Source organism: Lampetra fluviatilis, chromosome 46 (assembly GCF_964198595.1).
Source record: "Lampetra fluviatilis chromosome 46, kcLamFluv1.1, whole genome shotgun sequence".
NCBI classification, from domain to species: Eukaryota; Metazoa; Chordata; class Hyperoartia; order Petromyzontiformes; family Petromyzontidae; genus Lampetra; species Lampetra fluviatilis.
Genome location: NC_136320.1, coordinates 4,736,882 through 4,756,643, shown reverse-complemented (window position 1 = coordinate 4,756,643; position 19,762 = coordinate 4,736,882). Strand labels below are relative to the sequence as shown.

The 19,762-nt window shown below is 53.1% G+C and overlaps 1 protein-coding gene across 1 annotated transcript in view; it reads left to right on the top strand.

Annotated features, from left to right (window-relative positions):
* The window catches only part of LOC144947692 (nuclear factor 1 A-type-like), a 101,902-nt gene that overhangs the window by 23,818 nt on the left and 58,322 nt on the right, over positions 1-19,762 (top strand). Inside the window, exons 2-3 of the mRNA XM_078876990.1 lie at positions 2-112; positions 545-1,076. Of these exons, the coding sequence (XP_078733116.1) occupies positions 2-112; positions 545-1,076 (643 nt within the window). The remainder of the gene's footprint in view (position 1; positions 113-544; positions 1,077-19,762) is intronic.

The following is a 19,762-nucleotide window of genomic DNA, read 5'->3' as shown; positions in this document are numbered from 1 at the left end:
GCAACTGGAAGCCAATGCAGCTCGGCGAGCACCGGACGGACATGGTCGGATCTTGCAGTACCCATCGCGGATCTTGCAGTACCCCTCTGGGGTTGTGATAGGCTGCTATAAGGTAAAGAGAATACAGTCTACAGCTGCAGCCTGGTAATTATTGCATGCTTGTGTGTTGGCAGATGTGCCTCCAATATAGAGAGTTCTAGAGAGCTGCTCTGGAAGGTATTTGGCCTACTCTTCCACACTGGCCATGTGTCTCGGGAGAGGTACGAGTACCCACATTGTACCCCACTACACAGGACCTGCCGATCGACTAACTGCACTGTTAACCGCTCATGCTGCTCGGGCGACCGATGCGTGGAGATTCAAGAAACCTTGACCGCTGTTCCAACAGCTGCGCCGGCAGATCGAACCGGCGACCGCCGCGTTGCAAAGTCCATCGTCCTCGACACTACACCGCCGCGGCCGCATCCCGACCCTCGCGTCGATCGCCCTAACTCGCCGTCCCCGGCACCCTTCTCCTCCCCTCCCCTCCCCCGCGCCGCCGCAGGACGAGTTCCACCCGTTCATCGAGGCGCTGCTGCCGCACGTGCGCGCCTTCTCCTACATCTGGTTCAACCTGCAGGCGCGCAAGCGCAAGTACTTCAAGAAGCACGAGAAGCGCATGTCGCGCGAGGAGGAGCGCGCCGCCAAGGAAGAGCTCCTCGCCGAGAAGGGCGACGTCAAGCAGAAGTGGGCCTCCCGCCTGCTCGCCAAGCTGCGCAAGGACATCCGTCCCGAGTGCCGCGAGGACTTCGTGCTCACCGTCACCGGCAAGAAGCCGCCCTGCTGCGTGCTCTCCAACCCCGACCAGAAGGGCAAGATCCGGCGCATCGACTGCCTGCGCCAGGCCGACAAGGTGTGGCGCCTCGACCTCGTCATGGTGATCCTCTTCCGCGGCGTGCCGCTCGAGAGCACGGACGGCGAGCGGCTCGTGCGCTCGCCGATGTGCGAGCACTCGGGGCTGTGCGTGCAGCCGCACCACATCGGCGTCTCGGTCAAGGAGCTCGACCTCTTCCTGGCATTCTACATGCGCGAGCAGGGTGAGAGGCGCGTGTGTGTGCGGTGCGTGCGTGCGTGTGTACGTGCGTGTGTGCGTGTGCGGGCGCACGTTGTCTGCGTGTGTGTGTGTGTGTGTTTGCAGGAGCGGTAGTGTCGCGGTTAGCGCGCTGCCCTACGAACCATTCCTGGGCCTCCCCTAAGTCGACTCAGCCTCAAATGAGTACCTGGTGTATTGTGTAAACATCGCCACTGGGGAGACAAATGCGGCCGGGCGTGGTGCCACCCACCCCCTCGTGTACACTGATGGCCTTCTTAGGTGCTTGCGAACAGCACTTACCCAAAACAGCCTGTTAAGGCTACATGATAGATCTTTGTCTTTGTGTGCAAGCGAGTGTACCCTTATTGGGTGTAGCAGTGGAATAGTGCTTATCTCACTGCGCTACAAACCAGGCGTTCCCTCATTGTTTGATTCCTGACCACAGCTTACTTCAGGAGTGTTCATTTGAACAGATTCTAGGCCCTCCCCGAGGTTGACCTGGTGTCGTCCCGGCCTTCACAGGCGCTCGCTAACAGCACTTGCCACAACAGCCAGAAATGGCTACATGGGAAATCTGTGTGCGTGACGTTTGTGGAACAGTGGGGGGGGGGGGCGCAGGTGCTGCATCTGCTAGTGATCTCGGGCGGTTAACCCGTAACACCTGGGCCTATTCTGTGACCTCCCGTCAGTGGGCCTTCCACACTTCACGTGATAGCCTCAAAGTGGCATGTGCTATGTAGTGATGTCACCTTCGCTTAGTGGCGAATGGCGGCTATTGTTGTTGCTGTTGCTGTGTGTATGCGTATACATGTTGTGGTTTGTAGAGAGAGATGGTGTTACATTTCTCGAATGGATCAACATCGGCATAATTTAATTTTGTCTTAGGCCTTCTCTAGGCTGACTCGATATCAGTTGAGGTATTGAGGTACCTTGTGTGGTGCTAAATCAGTAGCACTGGGAAAACAAAGGCGGCCAGGCATGGTGCTCGCCACACTACAACCTCATGCGCCATACCCGCCTTAATGTAGGAGCTAACCAACATCACCTTCCCCAAAGCGATCTGTGTCACTACACGGAGGCTCTTCGTCTAATTTGTGTGGTTGATTAGCGCATTGGGCTGCAAGACGCTCGCAACCTGCATTCACTTTGATTCCTTCTCGTGCACATCACGAGTGCCTGGTGTGGTGTGGTGTGGGCACCATCGCCTGGAGCGAGTGCCTGGTGTGGTGTGGGTACCATCACCTGGAGTGAGTATCTGGTGTGGTGTGGGTACCATCGCCTGGACCGAGTACCTGGTGTGGTGTGGTGTGGGCACCATCGCCTGGAGCGAGTGCCTGGTGTGGTGTGGGTACCATCGCCTGGAGTGAGTATCTGGTGTGGTGTGGTGTGACCACCATCACCTGGTGTGGTGTGGGCACCATCACCTGGTGTGGTGTGGGCACCATCGCCTGGAGTGAGTACCTGTTGTGGTGTGGTGTGACCACCATCACCTGGTGTGGTGTGTGCACCATTGCCTGGAGTGAGTACCTGGTGTGGTGTGACCACCATCACCTGGTGTGGTGTGTGCACCATCGCCTGGAGTGAGTGCCTGTTGTGGTGTGGCGTGGGCACCATCGCCTGGAGTGGTGTGTGCACCATTGCCTGGAGTGAGTACCTGATGTGGTGTGGGCACCATCGCCGCCAAGGAGATGAAAGCAGGCAGTTGTGCGTATGGTGCTGGCCCCATCTGTCTGCTGTTTCAACCTGAGTGGATGCTCGCCAACGGACGGCACTTGCAGCAGCAGCGCACGCCGGCTATCAGCGGTGGGATTCTTTGATCCCTGTGTGTGTGTGCACGTCTCCAACTTTCGCACGAACTTAAGACGCCCAGCGTCCTGTTTTGCCGTTGTAAACAATCGATCATTGTACCTTAACTCCGCTGCGTAATCCCAGAAAAAAACCCAGAAATGATTGCGTGACGGGTTTTAGTAATTATGTCGCTTAATTACAGCAATTACAGCCGTCGGTGAGAATACACGTGAAATGCATGCGAAGTCTGAAGCAATTTGAAATACGCTGGGACCCTTTTCAAACTTGACCGTGACACATTTAGCAGGGACTTTGGATGCGATTAACAGGCGGTAGACGGCCAGGGCTCCAACGACGCGTGAGCGCGAGCCGGTGCGTGCGTCTTCGACACGGGGGGCCGACCGTGTCGTGTTGCAGTCTCAACAAAGCTGCACTGCAACGCTGACCGCACGCAGCATGGGTTCGATCCCTAGTCTCGGGCAAACGAGCAACGCCAACCAGAAGGGCATCCGAAGCCAACCCGGCGGTCTCAGCTGCAATGACTCGTCCTAAAACGAGTAACGTAAACCGCGTTCGGTCCGTTGACGGCGGCGGAGTCTATTGTGGTGGTGGTGGTGATGCGAGGACTTTGTTCACCCCGGCTGGCGACTTGGACCCACAATCGCAGAGTGAGAGGCCCGACGTAGAGAGCAATGACCGAACCTTCATAAGTTACACCCAGCGCGGTTCACCGTTGTTCCAAGGCCGTAACCCCCACTCGCCAGGCGCAACTCCATGCGTCCCTCCTCGAAGCCGCGTGCCCCCCGCAAGGCGCGCGTCTCCCCCACGTCTCCTGCCAGCCATGGTGCGGGTCTCCCACGTAGCGCTCGAACGACCTCCCCGCGTGACCCCTCCTACAACGCGCGGATGAAAGGGGCCGAGTGGAAAAGTCTTCCTGTTATGTGCATTTCAAGCGTTTCATCGCAACTCGGGGAGAAGCGGAGTTAACTCCCCAGAAGTGTCGGCGCAGTGTTCTCCCGCCCACGTTTGTCCGAGGCTGTCCACGCCAACGAAAGGAGACATTTTCGGTCCGTGCCAAATTGCCAAACGGCACAGCGTGGTATTTGAGCAGCAGCTGTCCGAGACGGATGATCGGAATTGTCATGACGGGAAAAGATAAGCAGTCCGGAAGAGAATTTCTTGGCGAATGAGCGTTTGGGGGTACGGCGAGGCAGAGGGAGGGTTGTGCCAGGTAGGACGCGTTCGGTGCTGGAAGAGGTGGAAGGGGGGCAGTTAACGAGACGGCTGTTTGAGTGGTCCCAACGAGTCCGGCGACCAGGGCAAGAGCTAAGAGCACATGGTGGGAGACTTCTTCTTTGTTACGGCCGCCGACGTAGACGCAAAGCAACGACGACAATTTCACGTGGAGGTGGTCAAGCCGGGCGACCGCGTCGGCAGTGGGAGGAGGTTGTTGCCGCCGTGATGCGTCCTTCGTCAGAACTCATCTTGGAGTTCGCCGTTTGTCGATTGTGCGGCAGCTGCAGGGATGTGACGGAGGGGAGGACGCGTTGGGACCGATGGCGCGCGGTGCTGTGTCCATACGGCGACGTGTTTTATTATTGGGCGAATAATAGGATCCACACTTAGTATGTACGCGTGTTGAACTTCTTTTGCGCCGTACGTAGCCAATGCGCTAAACGGAGGTGCGGGGGAAGGACGGCAAACTGAACACAAGAAGCGGTTCTCAACAAAATTGAGTTTTCAATCTCGAGTTGAAAGTGCACGGCTCCAGTGGCTTCCTAATATCGGAACGGAGCTTCCCACATCCATCACGGACGCCGTCCCACGGGAATCTCCATCGAGCACACCGACTCTAAACGTTCGCACACACACGTGTGTGCCGTGAAGAAGGGCCAATTCACGAAACGTCGTCTGTTGTATTTTATTTATTCCTTTTGAAGGCTGCAACGTTACTGATGAACGTCTTGTGTTGCTTGTGCGTCGCTGCCAACGCAGCAGCAGCAAGATCACCGTATAATTTGTTTAACACGCTTACCTACTGTGCTGTGTGTTCGTGAGCCATATGCCAATTTTCACCCCGTAACTCTTCAGCCAATTAACGATCTCACTCGCCCACCCCCTCGTTCAACGGAATTCCCGCGTTTTGAATCTTTGTCTTACCGCAGGTTTTGTCTTACCGCAAGTTTTCGAGCAATTCTTGGGGGAGGTTATCGGGAGGTAAATAAATAAACAGCGAAATAATTATTGGAAATTTGTTTTCAGTTCTCTCAAACCCTTCAAACGGTCCCCATAACAACAACAAAAACCTCCCAAAAAACCGCGACTCCCTAATTGTAGTTAATTTAAAACAAGCAATTGAGCGCGCGCTGGCATCGACGGAGATCACGGTGATTATGCCGCCGCGTTGACGTGGAAGGGGCTGCTGCTGCATGGACGGGATTAGGGCACCCCGCTCCCATGTGCCCGGCCTAGTTCATCGCTTGCAAACAAAGACAAAGATGTCCCCCGTAGCCTTCACAGACTGTTGGGGGCAAGTGCCGTTAGCGAGCAGCACCTCCGAAGGCTGTGGCACACGAGGGGGTGGGGTGGCCAGCACCATTCGCCCGGCCGCCTTTGTCTCCCCAGTGGCGATGTTTTCTACACACCGCACGAGGTACTCGTTTGAGGCCGAGTCGATCTAGGGGCACACCCAAGACCGATCCAAATAATTGTCACCGGTGTTGTCAGGAATCGAACTCTGGTCACCGTCCTAACCGTTGCACCGCCACTCCCCGCACACGCACACACGCACCCTCGTGTTTTGACAATGCCAACTCGTTCCATTGCGGTTTCACGTGAACGCACGGCGCTTGCGTGCGCGAGGTTGGTGACGTAAAAAAAGACGAGCAAGGAACAATAATTAATCCCAAGTTTTATAAAAAATATATATTTTATTTCGCGCGTGGGCGTGCGCGCGCGTGTGTGCACTGCGGTTAATCACTCAGGGCCTGTGTGGGTGATGGTGGAATGTTTGACGGAGAGTGATGTGTAAACGCTTGGTTGCAGTATTTCCACGGTTATTATATCACTTTCAGCAGCGTTTAAATTCCTGTTCTGTTAACATGTAGGCTTTTGAGACCAATATCATCCATAATATAGAATTTTTTTTGGGTTAGATCACGTAAATATATAAATGTGTCGTTGAACCCGCCACCACCCAACACGGCCAATAGTAAGGGTTATCACGTGAATAGAACGTGCCAATTCGTCACTCGGACAGCGCACCGCGTGTTGGAGAACACATCCTCAACATTTACAATCTGAGCACGACGTAGTTACTGGCGAAGCGTCGTCCTCGGATTGTAAACGTCGTGGATTTGCCCTCCTGTTGTTCTGTCTGGCGTCGTACGCGGCAACGCGCACGAGATGAATCCACGCTCGATTCCGTGGCTCGTGGCAGACGTTCCCTCAAAGCCCGTTTGAAAAATCAGAAGCGCCGCGCTCGCGCGTGCGCACGTACACAACAGGCTCCGTGATTTCTTGGAATGAGGTCACACACGGCTTTGACAGCCACTGGTGATGTGGTGGGGTGGAAGGCCCTAAGCAGGAATGATGTTGGGGTTGGGAGGGAGGCCGGTGGGGGGGGGGGTACCGGTAGGCCGGCCAGCTCCTTCAATGGATAAACTCCTCGTGAGATGACTGAAGAGATGAAGGAAAAATAGATCGAGATGCAGTGAGATGAGATGAGAGCCACAGGGGTGTGGTGGAATGAGAGAGATGTGGGCGATGTGTGTGTGTGTGTACGGTTTGACGCGTAGTAGTCGTAGTAGTAGTACGTTTTCGCGACCAATATCCATCGTAATAAAGGTTTTTATGGGTGAGTATAAATGTGTCGTTAACTCACCACCACCGGACACTGCCAATCAGTAATGGTTGTCACGTCAACAAAACGTGCCAATTGGTTACTAGTACAGCCCACCGGTGTGTTGGAGAGTAAATCCACAATATTTACAATTTGAGTACTGTGACGTTTCGCTGGTAATTAGATCCAGCATCATCGGGCGAATATGCCAGACAATTCTGGCAAAATACATGCCGTATGTTAGTACGTCTTTCGCATCGTACGTAGCCAAACGTGCCAATCGGAGGTGCGGGGTGATATTATAGAGAGATGCGGACAACGTAGAGACGATGTTCACGTTAATTGGCACATAGTGGCTTGTTTTTATGTGTATTAGGTTCTGAGTTCGAGCTGATTTTTGGTTTTCGCCCTTTGAATCCGTGGGGCCCCTTGAGCTGCTTGGGGGGGGTCCGAAGCTTCGCTTCGTTCACTCATGGCGAGCGCAACTGCTGCTCGCAGCGTTGCCAAGGTCGGTGCTGTGCAATGCAACATTCTACGATGGCCAGCGTCCGGTTTCCCGTGGCAAAGGTGTGGACGGAGTCAACGATTGTAACCGATTTCAGCTGATAGTCCACCGTATTTGTCTTGCTCAGGTGGCCAGTCTGTCACCGTTAAATCGTTCGCATCCGCCGCTGGATGAAGACATTCCCACGCCGTTGATGTCTCGTGGTCCCAACGATCAGTCTCACTCGAGCGCTTGAACCCATCTCCGTCGTCGCGGCGATGGTCCGCTCGGGAGATGGTTCGCTCGGAGGATGGTCCGCTCGGAGGATGGTCCACTCGGGGGATGGTCCGCTCGGAGGATGGTCCACTCGGCCGATGGTCCGCTTGGGAGATGGTCCACTCGGGAGGTGGTCCACTCGGCCGATGGTCCGCTCGGGAGATGGTCCACTCGGGGGGTGGTCCGCCCGGAGGATGATCCACTCGGGAGATGGTCCACTCGGGAGGTGGTCCACTCGGAGGATGGTCCGCCCGGAGGATGGTCCACTCGGGAGGTGGTCCACTCGGGAGGTGGTCCGCTTGGGAGATGGTCCGCCCGGGGGATGGTCCACTCGGGGGGTGGTCCGCCCGGAGGATGATCCACTCGGGAGATGGTCCACTCGGGGGGTGGTCCACTCGGAGGATGGTCCGCCCGGAGGATGGTCCACTCGGGAGGTGGTCCACTCGGGAGGTGGTCCGCTTGGGAGATGGTCCGCCCGGGGGATGGTCCACTCGGGCTCATTGTTCTCCTTTGACCGCCGTCCCTTCGTCCTGGCGAGACGCGTCGCGTCCTGCCCAGGCACGCGAACTTCCTTTGCCAGTCGCCACGACGTCTCCTCTCACTTGCGTTTGTTCCCCTTGGTGCACGTGCTGCTCTGTGCCGTGTGGCACACGGCGGCACGTAGATGCGCGTACAATAACAAAAGCACTCGGGTCTTCGTGCATCGTGCAAAACAACCATCGTCAGTTCCAGAAGGAGTGCAATCGCGGTCCTCTTGTTCCAAAGGTCACCGTCAACATTTTTTTGAGCAGATGTGACCGAGCCGACAGGCAGCAGCGATCCGGTGATCGTCACCCGCGGACCGGTTTCGTCCTTATTAAGGCTCGTCAGCGTAGTCCGGTCACCAATGCTCACTGCTGCAAAGTCGGCCTCTGGGAAGCACATTGCGTGGAGTGCCCCGCATCCACGCCACGGGGCTCATGGGCTTTGGCTCCGTGTGCGTCTCGGCGTGATTCCGAGCGCGCACGTGCGCGCGTTTGCCCGTTGCGTGCGAGCCGATGTTTTGGGCTGGGGCGGCTGGGCGTGCAGGGAGAATGGGGGGGACAGGCTCCCGGGGCTCCACGCCGCCCGACGCTGAACTGCAGTCGCGGCGGCCGAAGCGAAACGCTGCGCGCGATCTTCTAGCCGTGTTGACCGGGTGTCCTCCCCCGCCGGCGATTCGACGGATTGTCACGGATTTGGCCGGAGATTCTAATCCAAGGATTGATGATGATTTTTTTTCCGTCTCATTACCCTCTCTCCTTGCGGGTTTTTTTTTACTTGCCGATTTTTTTTGTCCGCTCCGTCGAGTTTATTTTTTTGTGTGTGTTAAGTTCGCATGCAGATTCGCTTGAGGAGTCGCGCGTTGACACTCTCCGAAGCCGATTCGGTGATCCACGCGGGGCACGGGGCCTCGGCAGTCGATGTCGATCGATGGCCTGATGCGTCGCTACACTTCTGCCGTTTCCCTGCAGTGGTGTGCTGCGGCTCTGCGGCTAAACGCAAATCATCACCGGGCGGCCAGGGGTCAATCCACCGCTGGATGGAGGCCACCCCTAGCCGCCATCCGCCACGGTTCTGTCATTCAACAATCCGCCTTGCGTGTGCATGCGAGCCGATTTCAATGCTCCCGTCCGTTCGGTGGATGTGGTCTCGAACGCGGTCCATTCTTAGGCTCACGTCGCTATTCTTGAACCGTAGGGAATCGTCCCTTCTCGTGACGCTTCGTATCCAAGCCCGCTCGCTCTGCTCGATCGTTTGAATTCCTGTGTGTGTGTCGTTCACCTGCGTGTGTGTTCTATAATTCCTGTGTGCGTGCCGTTCACCTGCGTGTGTGTTCTATAACCCACGCGTTACGCTGCCCGTCCATCAGCATAGTCCCAAGCGTGTGCATCCCTCTGCGCGTGCTGCTTTGCGCAATTCTTTAGTTGATTAAACGGTCATCCCTCGTTGTACGGGAACTGGAACGTAACTTCGACGTAGGTTACGCTAGATTAGTTTTTTCCGGAATGTTGAATCTCCAAATTGTAATTTTTTGGAGGGGAAAAAAAAATCGAACGACGCACAGTCTTCGTCGTTATGACATTTCACGCCGCTCCACGCGGTCCGCAACTGTACACGCTGTTCAGACTGTCCACACACTCTCCTGGTTCCCCCATGCTCTCCGTGCAGCGCAAGCCGGGCTCAGTTTTGGTCCGGGTCCTTTGTGTTGCCCACTGCTGCTGCTGCTGCAGCAGCGTGCAGGATTCCACGACTTTTTCAACATTTTTACTGCAGTCAAAGTCAAGATGTCTGGAAGGATGCCATTAAGTGCAAGCGATAGCAGAAGTGCACATGGCGATCACCGGTGTCTGGCATGTATGGCGCAGTGTTTTTATGTCGCGACTTATTTTAGTGTTATTAAAATGTTAGCTTTCGCGACCAATATCATCCATAATGCAGGTGTATTGGGTTAGATTGCATAAATATATAACCGTGTCGTTAAACCCACCACCACCCGGCACAGCCAAATTAGTAAGGTTTGTCACGTCAACTAATTGGCATGTTCTGTTTACGTGGCAAACCGTACTGAATCACCTGCGTGATGCCGGCCTGAAGCGTGACGTGTCGCTGTCGCCAATTAAATACCCGGCGAAAGACAAAACTGCGCGTTTGGGAAGCGTTGTTACAGAGCACCATGCGTGTGCATGGTTGTTCTTCAACGCTTCGAGGGTTTCCCCTTCTGTGTTTAGTGCGGGGGGGGGGAGCGGTGGTGCAGCGGTTAGCGCGCTGCGCTACGGCAAGATGGGATTCTAATCCTGCTCACGGCCACCACCAACACCGGTGACGATTATCGGAGCCGGTGCTGGGCCTCCCCTAGGTTGACTCGGCCTTAAATGAGTACCTGGTGCGGTGTGTAGACATTGCCAGGAGGGAGACAAAGGCGGCCGGGCGTGGTGCTGGCCACCCCTTGCGCGCCACAGTGCCGGCCTTCATAGGTGCTGCTCGCTGACAGCACTTGCCCCGGAAGTCTGTTTAGGCTACACGAGGGATCTTTGTCTTTGGTTTGGCAAGGCGATGGGGGTTACGGATATTTTTATTTTTATTATTTATTAAACTTATAGATTTTTTTTTATTCCTGACCGCTCGTGTGCCCCTGGACGGGAGGTGAGGGGCAGCCTTTTGTTGATGTTCCTCGGCATTGTCAGCCTCGCCTCGTAGGGGGCTTCCTGCCTTCGGGGGAGGCAGGATGTGGAGGTGGGGAGGGGAAAGCAGCGAATTACAATTTGCAGGAGACGAGGTGGCTGCTTGATGGCCTCAAGCTCCGCGGCTTGATGTTGAAGCGAACGTGAAAGAGGCAGCGAGGCCTTTGTTGTCGCGGGCCCTGTCGAGGTGCGGAGGAGTGCCGTGTGGCGAGCGTCATTCAGGCCCCGATTGTTACAGCTCCTCGGGTTGTCGTCCTCCGGGAGAAAATAAAAAAAAACTGGAAAATGACGGAGGTGGCTAAGTGGCTTAGGAGCTCCTTAGCGGTTCGATGACCCGGAGTTTTTATTTACATCGTGGGAGGAGGCGGTGGCGGTGCAGTGGTTAATGCACTGCGCTCTCAACCCGGCGATCTTGGTCCAATTGGCGTTCACGGCTAACATCGGTGGCAAGTAGCGATACATGAACTGCCCCCCCCCCCCCCACCGGCTTCACCGACGTGTGCTAGCCGGCACGGTGAAGTATGGTCATACAACCCCCCGCGCCCCCCCGTGGCCAACTTGATGTGGGGAGGCGTTCATCCAGCAGCGGACAGACAGCTGGCTGCGATCTGTTATTTTGCATCACGCCCCTTGGTCGAGGTGTGATCTCCAAAACTTCGGCCTACGGTCTCCCGAGCATTGCTCGCACCTGTCGGTGCGCGTGGGGCAGCGGCAATACATTCCACGTTCCCATGGCAGGGTCTCAGTCCATCTGTAAGAGGGGCGACCGAGTGTTACGTTCCTGACGGGTGGCGCAGGTTCACCGGCTGCCGATAATGTTTTACTGATTCCAGTGTGAGGGGGAGGGGCAATGGATGTGCCGAGTCCCCAGCTCCCGGCAGGGATGTGAACTTGTGCTCGTGAGCGGGGAAGCCCCCCCCCCCCACATCTCTCCTCCAACCGAGGCTCTGCCCCTGCCAAGGGAGGCCGCTGGGAGAACGCACGGAAAAATCACAGCCACGAGGGGTATGGGAAATAACATTGGCACCAACAGCAGCTTGGTTAAATGTGCAAATGTACAAGGTAAATATGCACATTGCCAAATTCTAAATGGGTGTTTTATAATTGAATAACGCGGTGTACATTGCTGTACGAGTTAATTAATCTCCAAGACACCGTTGAACATCAACACGTGCGCATGTACAGCTGGATTCGTCGATTCGCTGCTGGATGAGGCCCTTCTCCGTCCGTGCCTTGCGGCGTGCTGTGCGAGACTTGGCCGACCGCACCCATCAACGCTGGTCAGGGCGGGTTGGCAAGGTCGGGGAGGCGATTCGATTGCTCGCACCGTTGAAGGCGGAAGGTCTTTCCACGTCGACCCGCCGTGTGCGGGGAGGGGGGTGGACGTACCCACACTTGACCCCACCGCGGGTGGGGTCAAGCCGTTCAGCGGCACTGGGGTGTCACTCGTCGATGCTGCTGCTGCTGCGTGGACAGAGGTGGTGGTGGGAGAATTCAGGAACCTGGCTCTCATTGTTTTCCACTGCCGTGCCAGGGCAGGGGATCGAACTCCGCGACCCGCTGGATTGCAAGTCCAGCATCCCGAACACGGTTGAGAGCTGAATAAGTTTGGAGCGGAATGTTTTATTTGGATGAACAGTTATTCTTGCCTGTGTATCAACAACTCCGAATGCAATAAAACATTTTTGTCAGTCATCGATTCTTCGCAGCAAAGTTAAACATTAATTTTTGTGCACGTGTATGCATGTTTGTGTGTAAGTATGTGTCAGTGTATGTATGTGCTGGTGTATTTCTGAGTACGTACACGCTATCTCTGCATGTATGATTGCGTGCGTATGCTTGCATGTGTATGTATCGGCGTGGGGAGTGGTGGTGTAGAGGTTAGCGCTACGCTGCGCTACGAACCCGGCGACACGGGTTCCATTTGCCGCTCACGGTCAACACCGGTGATGATGATCTGAACCGGTCCTGGGTCTCCCCTAGGTCGACTCAGCCTCAAATGAGTACCTGATGCAGTGTGTAAACATCGCCACTGGGGAGACAAAGGGGGCCGGGCGTGGTGCTGGCCACCTACCCCCTCGTGCGCAGTGCCGGCTATCATAGGTGCTGCTCGCTAACAGCACCTGCCCCAACAGTCTGTTCAGGATATATTGGAGATCTTTGTCTTTGTGTATTTATCAGTGCTAGTGTGTGCATACTTATGATTGTGTGTCTAAGTGTACATGTGTGTGTGTGCACGTGTGTCTGGATCCGTGTTGTTTATACACCGTCACGCGCACATACGCTTTACCCCGTCCCTGGAAAGCATTACTTGGCTATCCGCCAAAATCACTAAGCTCTTTCTGCAAGTTGGAAAAAAAATTAATAAAAATAAAACATAAAATGGGCCCTTACCGCAACTTAGCTCTTCATCTGCTAAATTAAACCATTCCTCTCTGGAAAATGTCAGGTTTTCGGATGCCAGATTTACACTTCAGATAACAAAATGTTAGACGCTTGGTTTCAGATGTTTTGTCCAGAGATGTCTGCATGTTATCTAACCAATCCCAAAATTCCAGATTTCAGATACAAGGCCCTCTGCCTGCGAGATGATCCACACCAGATGGCAGGTTTTGTTTCGTTGCAATAACAAGTTCCAGATTTCAATTTTCGAGGCACCGCACAGTACAGTAGATTGTTTGTAATATTGATAAAGTGTCTTGTTGATGAAACGTAGGAGCACCCATCTCGACTGCTGGTCCTCGACTATCTGGTGGGAGTTCCGTATTCCCATGATGTGGGTCAGGCTGCCCATGAAGGGGGCCTGCTGTTGACGTCCTACGTTGTCTACGTTATGGTATTCATTCCGTCTAACCTCGAGGAATGATGGGTAAAGTTGCCTGCCATCTCGTCACGGTGATAAAGTTCTATGATTGCAGTGCCACTCGGTGGCTCAATAGTTCAGTTTAGGGACGCGCTCGCGATAATCCAAAAATGTAGCCCTAGGCGTGAAATTTTGGGATGATCCGAATTGGCTTTTGATTGATCTGAAAAGAGGAAGTGATGTCACCGACGGGATGCCACTTCCGTGGCTTTTCCCGCCAGAAAGCGGTCACCTCCACGTGTGACGTCGCCGCCGTTAGCACGGAGACACTTCACATTCGTAGGCGATTTGGGGGACGTGCGGCAGCAATCGACTAAGAGGTGAAACCACCACTGTTGTCCTTGACAAACCTTCAATCCGAAAAGTTGAAAAGGCAAAACTCATCCCCCAGTCAGGCGTCGTTCGTCTCTCCGTGGCAGCGCCCCGCTCCCCGTTGTCTGTAACATGGCCATCGTCACCACTGCGGTGTTGAGTCGACCCCCGGCTTCTGAGAGACACCAAGAGGGCCCACAACCTCCCTCGCCCGGCTTTCGAGTGACACTCACCCCCCCCGCCTTGGCTCCCGCGTCTCAAAGTCACGGTCATTTGTGTCCGTGAAAAATATTGTGCGCATTGTAAACCGCACGATTATTATTAGTGTAATATCCAAATCCAGACGAAACATATATTTACTATAAGTTGTTTGTATGGATCTTGATTTGAAGCTTTCGTGACTGCAGGAATCCAGACGTTTCCATCGCAACGCAAGCAATCGTCATCAGGTGAGACCACTCCAGCAAGAGACGACTACTTCAGTAGTTGTTTTCTTGCGGTACCTGATGACGATTGCGTTGCGATGGAAACGTCGTGATCTATTGTTTTTTCTACCTACGTGACTTTACCGAACGAACCACAGAGTATGTTTGTATGGATGTGACGTTAAATTAATTTTGTACGGTACGTAGCCAACCGTGCTACTCGGAGGGGAAGGATAACAGACTAAACACAAAAAGCAAATGACTATATTCAAGCGTGGCCTTCAAATAATTCTGAATGTCGAATGTGACCGATGATGCAAACACAAGTGCTGCACGTTGACCTGTGGCCGGTAGCATTGCACATCGCTGAACAAAAGCCAGCCATCTTAAATAAACACGGCGCCTGTGGTTCTCCCTTGATATGAAACTAATTTCAAAATCTGGCGCAAACATGTTTCGATGTTGTCGGCATTCTATCGATCGTTCCGACATTGCACACACAATGCCGTCCTCTGAAAGTCGGCCAAGAGTGGGCGGACAAAGTAAAAACAAAAATTGAGAATTTAATTGAAACCGAAGCTGAGTGATTACTGGATTTAAAATCCAAACATTGGTGCGCCTCAAGGGTTAAGAGGACCCAAAGCTTTGCCACTACAGTAGAGACGGCATCTGACCGGGACCTCTGGAGGGCCCACAACATCCATTTAGCTCGACTTTACGTTTTCGCGGAATCGCGGAAGTGTTTGTTTTAGCGAAAATAAAAACCTTGGCTTTCTGCGCCACTGTACGCGTTCAAGGCGCTTCACGTATGTTACTGTGCCGTGTCTGGCCAGTTGGCCGTGTTGATGTTCGCGGCCATGGTTTTTTTTGTAAGTTTGATTACATTTGTACCGCGGTGTTTAATTTTGCACCTGCGTTTTTTTTTGGTGTGTGTGGCTTAAAAGACGATTGTTATTGTACGATTTCGCAAAAAGACTTTCCATGGAAAGCACGGCATTACAGATTCTCGCCATGAGACCTTTCAACCTAAATATTTCACATAGCAATGCACTGTACCGCAATATTTCATAATTTACTGCCCACAACGAGCTGCACTTCTGAAGTGGCTTTGCAGGCATAAAAGGCCGCTAACCGTTTAACCAAAAAGGTTATTCCATTTTTTAAACGATTTCCAACCAGAGTTGAAAGCGTTAATGCATCGGCTCTGTCCATTTGTCTGTAGCCATGGTGGCGGGGGGGGGGGGGGACGATGGAATATAAGTTAAATTTAATTCTGGAGTTGTCTTGCTATTGGGAACCTACGCTATATGTAACAACGGGCAAATCGATTTCGGGGTTGCTTAAAACCTGGCGATAAAAACCCAGCGATAATTAATGAAAAAGCCTTTACGGCCAAGGCGATGTTATCGCCTAATGCTCCATGACATCATGTGCCCTGCGATGTTGTCTCCTTGTGCCACGGTTATTGCCATTAGTATAATCACATCCGAGAACACGCGTTCGAAAGCGTTACGATATTCCACGCGCGTGCGTGAATTTTCCTCCTCGTCCAATACGCCTCGGCAACTTTTCGCTCTCTGGAAACGAAAGGGCACCACCGTGGAGCTGCGATGCGAGGACGTTGCCGACGGACAATTTTTATATTTCAAGGTCACAAGCGGAAGTTCCCGAACAATTCTCCGACCTAACGAGCGCCGGGACAACCCGATGCCAACACTGACCAGCTGACCAGCTGACCGGCCATTGTGGCCACGTGTGGTGCTGTGGACGGTGCCTTTGCAAAGCACTGCGTGTGCCAACGCTGCATCAAAGACATTCCCACCGCCCCTTCTGGTCGTGTTCCCCAACAAGGTGCTTCAAATTTACCGTGCAGAAGAACTCACATTATTCGCGACCCTATTACCTGCACCGGTGGAGCCAGTTGGGGGGGCGGGGTGGCACGTGCCCCCCCAATAATCCGATCGAAATCCCTAATTTCAATCGGATCATTGGGGTTTATTGGTATCAAATCGGCATTTTGCGACCCCCACTGCCACTGTGTAACATATTATTGCGTGCCAGGGACTCTATGAGATGATAGGACAATAGTCTGAGTCCATAATTGGCAATAAGTAACGGCAAAGCGGTTATAAGTGAATCAGAATTGTGCGCAGTTGCGTATACAGTACACGACTTCCCTGAAGGCATTCACCTTCAGCAAGAGCGATGCCAATCACACAATGCGGTTCGAATTCGACCCTCGATCGATGGCTGCGCCATCGCCGCACACGCGTCGAATAACAAGCAAGGGACAAGTCCTTACTTACTCACAACTCCTCTATCATTTTTTATTGCTGGAGGGGTTGCCCCCCCATCTGAAAATCCTGGCTCCGCCATTGATTACCTGTGACTCCTATTATCCACAGGGAGCTGTCGGTCCATAAAAACAACTGCTATTATCCACACCCTGTTTCTTCCTGTTAGCTGTGATTTATCCATGGGTTTTCCCATCCTGCTTTGCAGGAATGGCTTCCTATTATCCGCAAATGCTTCACTGGTTAGAGTCAACGTGGCAAATTCATCCTGTTACCCGCAGCCCTCTGTGATTAGTTTTTCATTCTTTCTCGCGGATTAATTATTGGAGTAAATTTGCCGGTAACATTGCGGATAATCGAATCTGCTCTGTTTGTCCCACACCATCACTGGGGTGTCTTTTAACGCACCGGAGTTGGAATATTTTGCTGTCACAGGAATTTCTATCCAGAGTCGCGTTTGAATGCGATTGAGTGGCCCAATTTGGCGCTGTGTGGATGTCGTTTTTCGTGTGGTTGGCTAGGCCGGTGCATGGTCCGGTTGTGGCGGCAATGTCTTCATCCCGGTAGATTCCTTGCGAGCGTTTGTTTTTGGTGAAGCTATGCTTTGATATAATTGTATTTCGATCCAGTATTATTATTTGTATCGTTATACAATGCTGCGAACGGAGTACTTTAGTCGCATGCTGAGCTTCCCGTAGCGGCAGTTCAAACAAAGGGGGGAAGTTTCTTAGAGCACCCACAGCCGCCTCTTGTCCAGCCAATGGCGCGAATGATGACACCACATTCATAATAAACGTTTTTTTGGGTGAGATCGCGTTATTTATAAATGTGTCGTAAACCCTCCACCACCCGACACAGCCAATCAGCAAAAAAGTGTCACGTTGACAAAAGACAAATAGTTCACTGCTTTAGCCCACCAGTGTGTTGAAGCGTGAAACCACAACATTTACAATTTTTGAGTAGCACGACGTTCCGCTGGTAATTGCATCCAGCATCATCGGGCAGGCAATTCGCCAGAATGGTGAGGCTCTACAATTATAAATAACGCGATCTAACCCGAAATAGTTTATTATGAATAATACTGGTCGCGAATGCCTCCGTGTTAAACTGATGACACCGCAGTTGGCACATCGGCAGGTCCAACGTGTTGGTGGGGTCGAGTGTGGGCACTCGCTTCTCTTCCGGGGCGGCCTGGGCAGCGTGGAAGTGTGGGGGTAAATTCCTTATAGAGGCATTCTCTCGCGCTCCATCTCGTTGAGGCTCTTGTGCCTGCAATGGCACGTCACAATCAGGATTTGTATGCATGCTGGGGGAATCCAATGAGCTCTTCTTCACAATTGCAGGGTTGCAACCTTTACCGTACCATCTACGCTGCATTCTTCACGACGGAGACGTACAGCGCGGCTGATCGTTTGTCATTAACACGTTTGTGTCGGGACATTAGCGCGCGTTTCAATTCGCTCATCCATTAACCCACCCCGAGCCGACCCGTAGACCACACTGGGAACCGTTGCCAACCTCGCAAATTCAGCGGAGGCGTCGGAGACGTCCTTTCTGCTACTCCCACGAAGCTCTCCGCTGGCTCTCGGACCTCGACATGGACAGAGGCCACGCGAGAGAAGCTATCAAGCCGAGCCCTCGCAAATCAGCGGTGCAGCGGTGATATTTCTCCCCGTGCCCGTACCATGATGATGATTATTATTATTGTTGCACATGCTTGGGGTCCCAAAGCGTCACCTGCGTTTGGTTAGCGCGCACCGCTATCAAGTTTGGGTTTTTTTTGCGAGCGTTTGATGTTCCCACCGGTGCACGTTCCATCGCTTGCAGGTGAATTTTTCGCATATTGAAGTCACCGGAGAGCTTTTTCCTCTGGGTTATGCGGCGCAGCATGCGCATGCAGTTGCGGTCGGGAGCATGTTGAGGCAATTACGACACAAACTTTACACTGTGTGTGTTTTTAGTAAATGTCTTAAACACACTTTTTCTGCCACGGTGGTGAGATGTTAACTACCTCGACCGGTATGCAGGACGTCGTGGAGTTTTTCTTCAGGTCCTCCGGTTTTTCCTTCCATATTTAGAGTCAACATCATGCGTATAGAGTATTTGGCTGCTATATATGTCCACCTGATAAGCCACTTCGTTGTCGAAGAGAGGCCAGTGAGATTGAGTGAATAAAGTACAACAGTAGTTGGAGATAGAAATGTAGATCATCGTCATCATCATCAGCCGTGATCGATCCACTAATGGTTGAAGGCCTCCCAAAGAAAGCCACCACAGTGTGCGATTCAACAATCTGTCTCGCTCGTTGTTCACACGCGAGCTGAGTAAACCTCGCTCCCATCTTCACGGCGCGCGTCCCACTTTGCGTCGGTGAAGAAAGGAAGAGCAACGCACGGATTTAGGGAGCGTAGAGTATCGTAAGTTACAAGAGACGTCATATCGAGCGTGAACACGAGCGAGTGCCCTTGGGCGGAGGGGCAACGCAGCATTACCAGTGGCGGCTAGCGGTTGAGACTAATGAGGGAGTGACAGTCAAAGGAAAGGAGCCACTCCCGAGAGGGCATCCAAAGTAAGATAGCGCTCCCCAATTAGCTCGCTCGAAAATAACATCAGATAAGCGTGTAACGAAGCATTGATCGATACGTTAAAATAGATTTGTATCCCCCCCACCCCCCCGGCCACCACCCCTCTTTCCCCTATTGTTCCTCTTCCCTTGCCTTCCTTTCGCCATGTCAAGACCGACGCTCCCGCCGCTGCTCGCAGTGCCGACGGCTCGAGGGGGGCAGTGAGCCACAATCAATCCTGTTCTCTTTCCCAGAGCGCCACTGAGTTCGGACTCTGATTCGTGGAATTTCAGTAGCTCCCCCCCACCCCGTCCCTTATTTACGGCTCGTGCCTTCTAACCGGGCTCTCGTTGAATACAAAAATAAACGAAGCTTGTTGTGCTCGCGATATGTGCATCATGGAATCAAGCGCTTAAGAATTGATCTTGGTACAGTTCTTAGAAATTATGGTAATTAAATGCAAATTGTATCGGAAGGTTATAGTTCGGCGAATGGAACAAATGAAACTGTACCGAGGTGATGAAAAGATGAAATCTAGCATTGGATATTTTCTCGACTGAATCTTTACAGGTCATGCAATCACTCGGGGTTCGAATCGTCACACGCCCGATATTTAGTAAGGAGTAACTGATGAAAGTAT